At 35.9% G+C, this 14,091-nt stretch overlaps 1 protein-coding gene across 4 annotated transcripts in view; it reads right to left on the bottom strand.

Annotated features, from left to right (window-relative positions):
• The window catches only part of MYO16 (myosin XVI), a 360,224-nt gene that overhangs the window by 48,017 nt on the left and 298,116 nt on the right, over positions 1-14,091 (bottom strand). For all 4 annotated transcript variants that reach the window (XM_027639720.1, XM_027639708.1, XM_027639698.1 and 1 more), the window contains exons 29-32: positions 10,254-10,350; positions 5,534-5,780; positions 3,421-3,728; positions 398-1,600 (exon numbers count right to left, since the gene is read on the bottom strand). In XM_027639720.1, the coding sequence (XP_027495521.1) occupies positions 398-1,600; positions 3,421-3,728; positions 5,534-5,780; positions 10,254-10,350 (1,855 nt within the window). The remainder of the gene's footprint in view (positions 1-397; positions 1,601-3,420; positions 3,729-5,533; positions 5,781-10,253; positions 10,351-14,091) is intronic.

Here is a 14,091-nt window from a genome sequence, read left to right as displayed (position 1 = left end):
AAGACTTCAAATAAAGTACATTTACCAAACATCTAGACATACATTTCATTCAAAATATTTTTATAGATTGATAACATAAATTCATTTTCACACAATGCAACATCTGTGTTTATTTTATTGAAACAGCTAGAATGTTAAAAAACATTTAAATTTGTGTCATACAAACATTTTGGTAAAAGAAAAGTTAATATCTCAGACAAAACCTTAAGACCTATAATTTTTATACGAAATGTTTTTGTATGTGTTTCTTATGACTGCAACAGGCCTTTCTTTAAAAAAACCCACAAACTAAACAATGTTTTCATTTTGTATTTTTGCCCAGTCTATCAGCTTGAAATATAAGAAAGTTTTGATGCAAAAGGCATACACAATACAAAAGCAAAGAGAACTGTCCTACCTTCTGGCTCCCTGATCTTACGTCCTGCTGCAGATTTTCGTAGCACGCTCCGTCCTGAGTTGAACAAGCTAGTTAACTCATCAAGGGGACTGGTCAATGACCTTGAGTTTGTAGGGCTGTATGGAAACGAAGATGATGAATTTGAGTTCAATTTCCTGTGATCTGCTCTTGCCACCTTTGGGGAGTAAGGCAGTTTAGAGAATGGAGAAGATGAGCATCCAAGCTGAGCAGGATTGGGTCTCTGAGGTACTTTTGACAGATCTGAGTTTGTACCTGTTTTCCCTGTATTAATCAGAAAACTAGAGCAAGTCTCTGGAGGAGATGCAAAATGTGTGGAAGCCCGGTAGGAAATAGGAGGTGGTACAGGAGGAGGGGGTGGTGGGAGAGGAGGAGGTGGTGTGGAAGGTGGAGTCACTCTGCTGGAAACATTGAACACCACCAAGCCTGGAGATGCTGGTCTTTCATTCTCCCCTTTTTGGCCTTTGGAGTATTGAGGCGATAATGGACTTGAGCCTTCTGACTGCACAGGGTATTTTAGGTTGGTTTCCAAGACAGGAAGCTTTTTGACCTCTAGTGGTGTTAAAGGTGATTCATCAGAAGCAGGTGAACATGTGACAGGGGTTGGAGGGAATACAAGAAGTGGTGGTCTGTGGGGGAGCAAGTTAGGGAAAGGGGCTGGAATGTCACAGGAGTCTTTATAGATCAAAGCTGCTTGGCTGTTTCCATCCAATGTTCCATCTTCAACATTAACATTTTTTTTGCTTTCAAACAACAGAGGAGGAGATCCAGTCACTATTGGAATTATTCCATTACCATTGCTTCCTTCTTCTGGTAGAAAATACTTCATTTCTTCATATACAGACTCTCCTTGTTCTGGACTTTCTCCTTCAGCAGAACTGCTTTTGATTGCATTCCCTACCATTTCAATATAGACAGGCTCATTTTCCTCCTCTTCTTGTGACATACAGAGATTCAACACACCATGTTGTGGCCCATCAGCAGAAACTGCTCTCTGTACTGTCACAGAGTCATATCCACCTGGTTTAAGTACTGTGCTTGCTTTTTTTACATCCCCAGGCTTTTGGCCAGGTATTTCTTCATAAGACCCACTAAGTTTTGTATTGGGACTTCGTTTTGGTTTTCTGGGAGGTATTTTTTTCATGGTACTATAGTCATCACTGTGTGGCCTTGGACGGGTCAGTACTAGGAAAGTGAAAAAGGTCTGTGTTATTAACAGATCAAAGTCAGTTTTTTCTTACACAAGTCTAGTACCTTAAGCCCTCAAATGCTGCCCATTTAGTTTTACAATGTGCTGCAGTCACAAACACAGGGGTGCAGGCAAAAGTATAAATACTTCTATGAACAAAATGCAGAACTTTCAGCTTCCAAACTACAGGCCTTTGCTACCTAGGCATATAATCAGCTTTGGTAGTCTCTACTACCACTAAAAGATGAGAACTCCCACCTGAGGAGGTATATTTTGAATCCAAATGTGCATTACAGGATCTGTAACACACAGGAATACATGCTTGTTTCTCCTTGTGCTCTAAGAGAGAGGGGCATGCTTTTAACTAGGACTTTCAGCATTTTAACTAGGACTGACATAGACACGTGATTGCCAGTAACTGAAGTATCCTCCTTTAATGTAATATCTATAAAACTCTAATTATAGGCAGATATTATGACCACCTCTTCTTTTGTACTGCAAATGTGGAAATAATTTATAACATTAGGGAATCTCATAGCCTAAGGGCAAATCCCCAACTGAGTATACAGTTAACTAAACTAGATGTCTTTTCATAGCCACTAGGTATGTATGGAGTGCAGACACCAGATACGTAGATGATTGGTCTTTTAAGATCAAAATTAGATGGTGTAAATCAAAGCTGGTTTTGGACAAAGAATCAGGAAACTGACATAATTCTTTCAAAATGAGTATATGGTAGGGAAACTTGCCCTGTGGTTTCATACATAAAAGAAGAACTCCTAAGTTGTTTTGTGAGTATATACAAGCTTAGTTTTAAGACCACCACATATAAATTGCCATTCTTTCAAAAAACCTCTGCTAGGACTTTTTGGTTAATCTCTTGCAGAGTTGGGCACACGAAGATGAAGTCATTAAAGACCTCCTTAAACCATACTGGTTTAAAACTATATTGGACATAGTTCATCTCTCCTTACCCAGAGTGCGAATGAGCAAGGGAGAGTTTAAGAACAATGGACTTGCATCTAATGCACTGGACATCAGAACAGTAATAATTTTGCAAGAGGGAGCTGCAAATGTTTTCATCCATTGTATGCAAGACTAGGGAATGGTTATATAGAGCTTTAAACCCAACCTGGAGGATCTATCCTGATAAGCTTAGAAGATCTTCTACACAAAGCATGACAAGTCAGACTTATCAAGGAAAGTAGAATGCATTCCTTCCCTTCATCTTCTACTCATTCACTTCAAAGGTGAAGAAGAATAGAACAACTAAGCTAAAAATCATGCTATGTGCACCATAATGCATTGAGACACTTGAGGACTTTTGCAGCACACTCCTTCTAAACAGAATAAAAATTGTTGTAAGCAAATTATGGCAAAAAAACCAAAAAGGCATAAACCCCTCTGAATGCATAAGTTATTCATATGAACATATGGAAAAGGTAGCAGAAAGTTTAATGTTTAAGTAGGTGAAATTCAAGATTCGAGCATTCTATTTTAGTGATGCAAGATAGTTTAAAAGGTGAAATAAAATGGTCAGTGGGGTAGAATAGCTCAAGTTAACAGACCATTTGTTTCCAGAGGGAGTTCTGCAAATAGGTTTTGGTTGTTGACAAACTAGGCAATTAGAACACATGAGTATTTGCTGATTTGGGAACAAATGACAAATTAGCTAATTTTATTTACTGCCACCAAAATATTTCAAGGAAGCAGGACCTTTCAAAGGCCCTTTGGTGTACTTAAAAGGATCAAAGTGAAAAGAATAAATCAATAACCCAGAGTAACATTTGCGACTGTCTCTGCCTTTATGCCTAACCTTCATTAGCTGTTTCCTTAGAAGCTGCCGACAAGCAAGCACTAACAGCCTCATAAGAGGCACTCAGTCGTGTGTTGGGGTCCCTCTTTGGTTTGGGAGGAGGCTGTTTCCTTGGTGATGGCAGGCTATTGCTATCGTCCATGCTGAAAACAGAGTGCAGGGAGGGGGATCTGATGGATGACCCAGCCACAGAATGTACCAAGCTGTCCACTGCCATGGGGACAGGGACGGAGCTGGAATGAAAGTGCTTAGGCGTTCGACAGCCGGTAAAGCTGTCCTCAGAGACCTTCCCACCCTTGTCTTCAGCTCTGAAAACACAGAAAAGAGGTCCAGATGCATTATTCAAGCAATAACAATGAACCTGTTCATGCAAACGTAACAACAGCTTTTTGGTAAACAATCTCACAACTCCCCTGCTGTGTCGAGGGGATGTGTGTAGTAATCTTCTGACAAACAAATCCAGATCAAGCTGCTAGCTTTCTTCCATTTCCTGTTTCATGATAAATCAGGGCACAGGCCCTTTTTCACACAAACGCACCCGTGCTTAAGCAGTTTCATATTGTTGATCAGACATTCGCTGAATGAATTGTTCACACTTTGATTGCTACACACAATCAAAAGCTGGGTTTTCAATCTGAATGATAATTTTGGGGAAACCCATTTTAATAGAAAGTTACTGAGGCAGCAAATGCTGAGCCTTTATCATTATTTTCTAAAAAGATAACTGTAAATTCCATTTAGATAATGCAAATCTTTAAAATATTAGATGACCTTTTTAACCAGCTATATTGGTTGCTTGAACAATTCCACCCAGATATCTATATATATTCCGGTTTAATTATCCATTATCAACTTTAGCAATAATTGTTATTATTATGACATTATGCTTAGTCGTTTCAATTGAAATTTGGGAATTTTACTTTCTCTATTTTTTTCCTTTTTTTTGAATACATACTGAGAATAATGTTTCAGCTGCTTCCAACAAATTGGTTTTTAACAAAAATTCTTTTAATATTTTACTCCTCCAAGAATCAGAACATTGAAACCTTTTCCACTTAGAGTAGTAATGTATTAGATGGAAGATGTCTATACTGCAATTTTACAAACAAATCCCCAAGTATTTGTCTTTTTAAATTGTATTTCTGCATGGCAAATCACCAGAAGAGCTGAAATTCATACACAGGATATAGCCAGCTGCCCATGTAGTAAATGAAATAGCACAAGATGAAAGCATGGTGCTCAGTGGATAATTTGTTTTCACTGTAATGTTTAATTACAGTCTTTCCTACAAAGGCATTTCCTCCAATATATAATCACTGGGATATTTGAAGCTAATTAAGCAGATGCACTGCCATTTTCACTTTAATAAAAGTCACTGACAAAAGCAATGAAAGCAAAGGGAGTTGTTCTGGTTGGAAATTAAGTTCCTATGGAAAAATAAACATTTATATATCCAGCAAGTTATAGACACATTCTTGCTATTGACACATACCGATTAACTGCAAATGCTAACTCTGCTCATTCAGCTGTCTGAGAGAAAAGAGATCAGGGACTCAGTTCCTAGAGAAAGGGTTTCCAGCATTTACTGGACTTGTAAAATAGGTACTCCTGATGGGAGTTAAACAAAAAACATTTGCCCATTTTTAAATAAAAGGATCCTCCTCACAATCAATCTCCTTAGTTCAATGTGTAATCAGAATTTCTTAGTATGGACTTTATGGTATTTTAACACTTTCTTAGCTGTTTTGCATTATCTCAGCAATTTCTCAAGGTTGGAATTTTAAGTTGGAGGAATTTTTATTTTGCTTGATTTGATGAATGTTAAACTATAATCTATTTGTCTTAGAATTAGAAAATATTTCTGTAAAAAAAATTCAGAGACTTTAACAAGTTCCTCTAAAGCTCGGTGTCCCCCGAATAGGATATAGCTGTTTCCTCAAGTTTCTTGACTTAAGAAAATACAGAAAAAAAATAAGACCTAACGTTTAATTTGTTTGAGTATATTATCCTCTTGCAATTCCTCGGTCATTTCTACGGTCTTCTAAGCAGAGCAAGAAATTCCAAAAACTGAAGAGACACGTTAAGTCTTTACAGCAGGTGTTTCTCATCTTACCTTTTGTGGCCTTCTTCTGGCCTATTTCTAGCCTCTGACTTTTCCCTGTGGTAAGCAGCATTCATCTCATTGCGGAGACGGTCATTTTCCCGGGCAATGTCAGCAGCATTTTGAATAACCAAGGCGTCGTATGTTTTCAATCCCATATCCTCAGCGTTCTGCAAGAAGCTTTTGATTGAGGTGACCTCTTGCTGTTTCATGCTCATCTTCTGTAGCAAGCGCTGGCGAGCTAGAAATCCTCTGACAACTACCATAGCAGAAGGAGAAAATATGGACCAATGAAAGGCAACTAATTGGTGAATAACTTAATATTACTGCATGTTCTACTGTAAATATGAGCAAGTCAAGTTAAGTCAATGTCTTATACAAAGACTGAAAGAAATATGACAGCATATAAATAACATAGTAAAATGGAACTCTTTCTCTTTTCTGCTGCCAGTGCTTAAAACAAAGTAGTGACAGTGAATTCATAAATTTGAGCTATCGTAACTCAAAATGTTTACTTTCAGTGAATGTTATTTTTTATTATGTTACAACTGAAACTTAGATGTATTTTACAGATTGTGAAAGTATACATTTATATTGCAAAGGTTTGTTTCAAAATAAAAGCTTGGATAAATGAATTGCATTGAATGCAGTAGCAATTAAATGATAGTTTGCTTTTGGTAGCTTTGAAAAAATGTTTTAAATATTTCAATGTACTGAAAATCCCATCAAAAACAACAAGAGATTTTTTTTCGTTTGACTTAAAGACCTTTCATTGCTCATTTCCTTTCAGCAAAAACAATTAGATTAATTTAATGCAAATTTCTCAAATGTATCTGTCACATCATGTCTGCATTTTTCAGTTTAAAATTTTCATCTATATTGCATCAGCTTAATGAATCTGTTAGACCTGGTCTTCACACTCTTTGTCAGCATTATGCTGGGAAACAATTTTTGTGGGTCTCCTATAATAGCTTTCTGTACAACTTTCCTAGGTATGTACCCTCCTTACGACAAATCCCACCCAACCTGAATATCACCTAGTCCCCTGGATTTTCAGAAGTACATAGCTGATTAGAAAGGTACAGGGACCTCCGTGACCATGATGAATTCAGTGCCATTTTAACCACTGCACCTGTAACAGGTGATACTAATATTCTCAGAGTGTATTTTTTAGCTTAGAAGGAAGACACAAGCTAATTGCGTGAGTGGGGTTTTTTTAAGTTCCACAAGATCGTGTTTCTTTCCAGATCTAGAACCACTGCTGTGTACCTCACAAGGAAGAACCTGTTTAAGAATTATTTGCCTTTTGCATTAAATACTGTTGGTTTTCAGTACACCAACTTACATGTATCAAAACCAGGTCAAACTTCATCATTGCTTATTACAGTTCCTCTGAATCTGTTTAACTGAAAGTTTTTCATAAGTGAACTTAGCAGGCAATAGCCTGCTGCTGATGTTTGTTTGAGTTTGGGGAAAAATACTGAAAATGTTAATATTAAGATTGCAAGATAAAAGATTTGTTAAAATTCATTAGGCCTTTTGAACAATGTAATTAAATTGAGATTTGGGAACACTGAAGAACATTAAATAACAAAGAGTCAAGCTGAAATAATCTAAAGGAAAATGTCAACAGAGAAAGATACAACTAGTCTTATATGAATATAAGATGCTATTGAATAAAATAAACAGCTAAAGCATAGGGTAATGTAAGGTATTTTCTGTCACCTTCTACGTTCTTGTTTAGATACTAAAAATAAGATTTTTTTAGAGATGCTCAGCGTCCAGCTGATGAGATAAAAGAAAGGTTAACGTTAACATACTAATACTGGTTCTATACAAAGTTCACTGGGTTTGAAAGTATTCAAGTTTAGGTACTTTGAAATAATTTATAATAGGAAACTTTGAAGGTTTACACTTTTTAATCACAACCACCCATGCCATTTCCAATTCCTTTACTCATGTTCCATAAAATCTGACTTCTTTAAACCCTGAAACAGTAATGCACTTACCCAATTTAGTTGAAAAGGAAATTAATAGAACAGTTATTTGTTGAGAATTTTATGAGAGTATTCACACTGGATATACATGTGAGTCTGAATCCAAATGTTGCTGTTGTGAAAGAATGAATATATGCATAGACTATTATCAGAGTTCACTACTCAAAACACAAAAATTTCAAAGGAGCATAATAATAAAAAAATTCCTTTTTCCTAAATTATTCTCTTTAAACCTATCTGCCGCAGAGTAGACAGCGTATTTGACTTTGGAAGAAAGTCTCTATTTTGAAGTAACAGGGCTCTGTGTGTGTTTTCTTTTACCACCAAGGTTGGTTAGGACAAAGAAATACAGAGATCAGCCCTCTGGTAGAATGGTCAGCAGGCATAAATGAGTGGTATAGAACAGCCTGCTAAAATGGCCTAGTAAAATCAGATCCAGTAGAGCTAGTTCTAATATTTAGACACTGTATAGCTACTCTAAATTATGCACTTTCATCAAAATCAAGATGTTTTGAAAAAACATTCAACAAAGCTTTGTCAGGAAGGGTTTGCAGACAGACATCCCACTTTTGCACACATTTCCAGGTTTTTCATTAAAAAGATGGACATTTCTCTACATTTCCTTCCCTATGAGAACATTTGAAAGATTTTTGTCATCGGTTCAATATGGAAAAACCCCACAATTTTATAACCTAAAAAAACTACTGTGAAATGAAATTGTCATCTCCTAGACCTTTACTGCTCAATTTCGTCTACTACTGTATGGGTACTCGGTACTATGATTGTCTTCTGAACTTGCTCCTCGTTTATGTAGATCTAAATGAATTCTCACTTATGCAAATTAAAATAATTGAGGTTACCACCCAGAGGGCAGAAAAATATCTACTTCTTTAGAGTTCATCTAAGGATAAGGATTAGAATAATCAAAATTCAAGTAGACCATGAATTTGGGTTATGAGAGAAATGAATTAACTATTGTGTATACAATGTATTAAAGTTAATTCCTCATCTACATGAATTCTGATGGAAGAACTTCAGCATGACTGACTTTCCTACAGGTACAATTTTCACAGTGATTCAGGTCAAAATGTACCATATTTAGTTCTCATAACTGTGAAAAAAATATGAAAAAGTCTCTAAACTCACAGATCCATTTTTAAATAAAAAGTGTTTCTACACATACTTTCATGTTTGTTTGACCCCTTTCTTTGCCTGTGTAAGATATATTTCACAAAAAAGACTTATCTGGTTTGTTTTGGTTTGGTTTTTCCCCCCAAATTTAGGGGAAGAGATTGCTATTTAGACTGAATTAAAAAGAGTTGGAACCTGTTTGCAAAGGGCAGTTTATTTCATGAGCTAATGCCACTCCTTACTCATTCAAGTTCCTGATTTTCTCAGGTTTCCCAGATCATAAAAAACATGCAGATGAGCCATAGCTTTGAAAAAAGCTTTGAACACATAATTTTTGTGAAAATGACTTTTCAAGTTACCCTAATTGGGGAGGGCTAGAAGCAAAACCGAGAAAAATATTTTGTGAGGAGCCAAAAAGACCTATTATCTTCATTCTTCAGGCAGGGTTTGGCAGTCTGTTCTCTTACCTCTGCAAAACATCAACATATCTGAGGATGTTTTAAATTTTGGTGTAGGGTTATATTGAAGCACTCTGCTTGCAAATTTGACACTGAAAGGTAGATATTTCCCTTCTTTGGTAAGTCAGCATGAGAAGGGAAAGATGACAAACCATTACTGCTTTTCAAAATGCACAGATACAACAGGGTAATTTGCATTAAAAAATCAGGCCCAAGTTATAAACTCAGCTGAACTGTGGCCTCTGTTACCTGTCATTCTTCACATTCGTTCCTGAACTATTTTTATTTCACTTCCTTCAGGTTTTCTCTTTGTTTCCTTTTTTTCACTACATGCTCACAGTGAAGAACAGGGAGTTAAAATGAGTTTATATTTCTTAAGTCTGCAATATTATATAACTGACAACCCCCCCCCACGAGAAAAGACTTTGTCTTTTAAATTCCTTTATATAGGTGAAAATGGGAACTGTAGCACACATCAATCAATTAGATAAATAACGAATTGTGTGAAGGAAGCTTCTTCAAACAAAGCAATATTCACATTTTCAGCAGTTATTTGAGATTTTAATAGAAAACGGAACATAAGTAAGTAGAAATCAGGAGGTAGTCGATAGCACCTCCTTTTAAAAACGTGCCAAAAAACGGCAGTGAGACCTTAGTAAAAATGCAGCATAAAAGGGAAAAAATGCCTAAACATAAAAAAACCTAGCAGTCAAATATAAAAGCTGCAAGAAAAGGGGAAAAATAAAAACAATTAAACATACTAAATTATTAGCTTTGTATTTACTGTCAATATATTTGAAAATATTGCAATTTCCTGTCATGGTTAAAATATTTGACTTGCAATGAGAAGTTAAAGGTGATATTAATACCTTGAAAAAGCACTGAGCATACTTTAAACAGAACCTCTGAGTTTAAATTACAGTGAACAGTTTGTCATAAAACTATGTTTGACAGACAGGAAGTGTAAGCATCACCAATGTTAATATCATCTCAAAAAATCTGTATAAGTAGTTAGCTGGAAATATGTCTGTAGGTAAACGTATAAAATACAGCAGCTATTCAAGGGGGAGAAAATCTTTTTGTTACACAACATTCTGCTCAGTGTACGAAGTGACACCTCAGAAATACTTGTTCTGTAATTGTTACCTTTTTGGCAGGTTATAATTTTCTTCTGAAGCTGAAGGCACAAATCGTTGAGATGGTCAGCTTGCCAGTACTTAAGAAACACTTTTCGGACTCCTATCTAGAATAGAAACAGCAGGAAAATCTTTATCATCAGTAAAAAAGGCAGCATCGCTTGGTTGAATAACAGAAAGAAAGGATGTATTGGAAAGGATGGGCAAGCTGTCAGACATATAGTTCCACTTGAGTTCCAAAAGCATCCAGAACAAATACTACAATCTTTAAGTTAAATATAGGTTGGGGAAAAATAAAGCATTCTGAATCTAATTATGCTAATTTGTTAGAGAACATAATACAAAATAAAGTTTAGCCTTTATAAAGCAGAGGGGTGTGTGAATGGAGAAAGGTGACAAGACATAAACCCACATGGAGCAGGAAATGGTAACAGCTGCCATTTGGGGAACAGGAAGAATTTAACGGAAGTTGAAGGATGGAAGAAACTCACTGTCATTAGTGACAATGTTTCCTAATGTCCAATAAAATTACTAATCCTAGTTCCCAGCCTTGCCTGCTGAAGTTGTGCTGTGGGTCTCCTTTTAGTATCAAGGCTAAGCAGTCAGAAGGATTCATTTGTGAAATATAGTCTCCTAAGTATTGATTGAGTGTATGATCGTATTCTGGGGTTGTGTAGTAGCTTGGTTTAATTCATCTAGTTCTTGAAAGAAAAATCATTAGATGTGAAAGAAAAATCATTAGATGCTCTTGCCCTCTTACAGACAAGTTTAGCTAGTTAGATCAAGAGAAAACACTTTTCTTTTGATACCTTTTGAACACACTGAAACAATACTTTAAAATTCTTTTCTGTATCATCTTCAAAAGCATTCCTTTCTAATAGTCTTAAAAAAATCCAAACCACCTACAACCTAGAAAATCTAAAACAGTAAGTAACTGGAAAAAAAAAAAAGATAAACAATAAAATCATTTTCTTCTCAGAAATTGTGTAGAAGAAACCTTCCTCCAAATCTTAGAAATAAAAGGACCAATAACAGAGAACTGTGCTACCCAGTGAAGATTCTAGCTTCTGCCTAACTATTACTTTTGTATGGCTAATAGGCATACTGAGTAACTAATATGAATCTGGTTGAAATTGCAGAAATTCATTCTAACTTTTCTTGTTTTCACCTCACAAGCTCACTGAACCATCCTGTTTTGTTTTTTAGTTTAGATCTGTGAGACAGGTATCAACAGATTTATTTGCACAGCTTTTCAAGTAATTGTTTTTAATCTAAACACTGTCACATGTATATCCCGATAGTGCTGAACTAGAGAAAGCCAGGACATATATATAATGTCTAAACTCCACTAACAAAATTCAGAAATGATTGGGGCACATTTTTGTCCCTTGACTTCCCCTCTCTCTACTCCAGAGAGAAATCAATTTGAATCAAAGGTTTAAAGAAGTCTGTAATTTTGAAGTTTGAGCTGACAGACCATGATAGTGCAACTGTGAACCTTTTAGTTAAAATCAGATGCAATGGAAAATGGAAAAATTGGAATGATTTCTCAATTTTTTTTCTGTTAGCATCTCTTTTCCCAATACAATAGTCCCTTCTGAATTATAGTAAAGTGTGTGGAGGCAAGGAGATAAAACCCCACATTTTACTTGTCTTGTCATCATATAAACTCAAAAATAGGGAATAGGCTTCCTTTGCATGATGGAAAATGCCTGTAACAGCTATTTTAGAAAACTGTGCAGCTACAAAAATCATAGAATCATAGAACAGTCTGGGTTGGAGAAGACCTTAAAGATCATCTAGTTCCAAGCCCTCTGCTGTGGGCTGGGACACACAGTAGTTTAACTTAGGTATCCCAGAGTCACTTCTCTATTCAGATTATCTATTCTGGAACAAACATTGTGCTTGTAAATTGGAGTTATTATTCCAGAACAATATTAATTTTCCTAGATCTTGCTTCTGTGTAGCTACAATGGTAGATACCCCAATAAAATGATGTCTTCATATTTATTTAATAGATTATCTTGGGTCATGCCTTCCAATTTTTAACTCATGTTCGTGTGAGGCAATCTCAAGGAGACCCAATAGTGCTCTTGTTCTCTGCTCTTAGGGATATACTCTCATCCTCATTTTGTTGACTGGTGACTTCCAACAAAAGTGTTACTTTTTTCCCTGTGCTTTCAAAATTCTCTATTTGCCTGGTTATCTTAGCACTCTGACCTTCTCTTACATCTACTCTGGAATCTGCTTCTTTCCCATGCCATGCTAAATTTCCTTGGGAATCTTTCCATTTGTCCCTTTATTTATCAAAAAACTCTAAGAAACAGTGTTCAACCACTTTCTTCTCCAGTTTAAATTTGCTTCTTTTACAAATCTAATCTTGTATCATGAACAAGAAACTTTTCATGTTTTCCTAGCAAACCATTTAATTTTTCTCCTGACTTCCCAGAAAGTATTCTACTTTTGTGCCTTCAACTTTCTTCCAGGACACTGTGACTCTTCCTGTTACATATACTCTGCCACTAAACCCTTTGAATTGTGTAAGAACTTCTCATCAAACAATTATTTTTCCATCCATCTTGATAAACCACATATAGACCTTGCCTTCTTACTAGCTTTGACTACTAAAGTCTTCATCTTCTTGCTTAAATCCAGAATTCTTCTGTAAGAATAACTGAATTACTATTCATATGGGTAACTGAAATTATCATGTGGTTATTATAAATACTATTTTATCTGAGCAGCTCTCAGACAACCAAAGTCTGGACACAAATACTTAATAAAATTATATTCCTCGAGTCTGATTACATTTTCTTTTTATACTTCATTTTTCCTTTCCACAAACCCTTCACATCACATAGGAGTCTTTTTTTTTCACCTCTGTCTCTGGCCTATGCCAAATCAGCCATTTTTTCCTCATTTCTGCCCTTTACCCTTCATCACTTGCGTGCTTCCTTCTCCCCTTACTAGAGTAATATTATAGTACTCTGACAGTAGAAAAGGGGATCAAAAATTGCATTTTCGAACCTTAAAAAAGCCCTGATTACTAGCAATGCTCATGGCAAAATTAACAACCCCATTCTCAGTCACTATCATGATTGACACACAACTAAAACATTTAGTTGCAATTTATTTTGCACTGTGCAGTCACAAAATCACAGTCAAGACAATTGCTGAAGCTTATGGTCAGTTTAGATACAAGTGTCTGGCATTGCAGAGTCATAAAGCTACCTAAGGGGCATAAAGCATTACTGCTCTTTTCTCTCATCCCACACCCTATGAACAATATAAATGGAGTTACTGCAGCATCACTTATACTATGAACTTCATTAGTAGGAGCCAGCTACAATTTTTAAATGAATGAAGAAATACAAAATGTCAATAGAAATCCATTTTTACATTCAGATAAAAGCTATTTATAGATTTTACATCATTTCCCAGGTCTACAGAGACCAGAACTCTAGACAGAAGCATGTATAGCAGAAACTCCTATAACACATTTGATTATGTTAGTAGCGCTGGAGATGTGTGTTGCTTAGTCTTTGAGCTAAATCTGATACTCTCTAAAGCTGACCAAGAACAAGCTAGTCTCATTGCCCTCTGTACAGTTCTGGTGTTCAGTGAAAGCAATAATGCTGAAAAACGTTGGAATTTCACATCACATATCAAAACAGGTTTTGAGACTGCCACCTGTCTTCATTCTGGTCTTTTCTCTAATCACAAAATGTTTTCTGCTTGCCTAGGGAAAAAAGGTACAAATATTCTTCCACTTTTCAATACTTTCTGGACTACAGAGAGCTTTCATCTGAGACTGAAATTTTAATGTCATTCAGACTCCTGTAAAAGTA

Source organism: Corapipo altera, unplaced genomic scaffold, assembly GCF_003945725.1.
Source record: "Corapipo altera isolate COAL_440 unplaced genomic scaffold, ASM394572v1 0, whole genome shotgun sequence".
NCBI classification, from domain to species: Eukaryota; Metazoa; Chordata; class Aves; order Passeriformes; family Pipridae; genus Corapipo; species Corapipo altera.
Note: the sequence above shows the minus strand (reverse complement) of the source record. Positions and strands in the feature narration are given on the sequence as shown.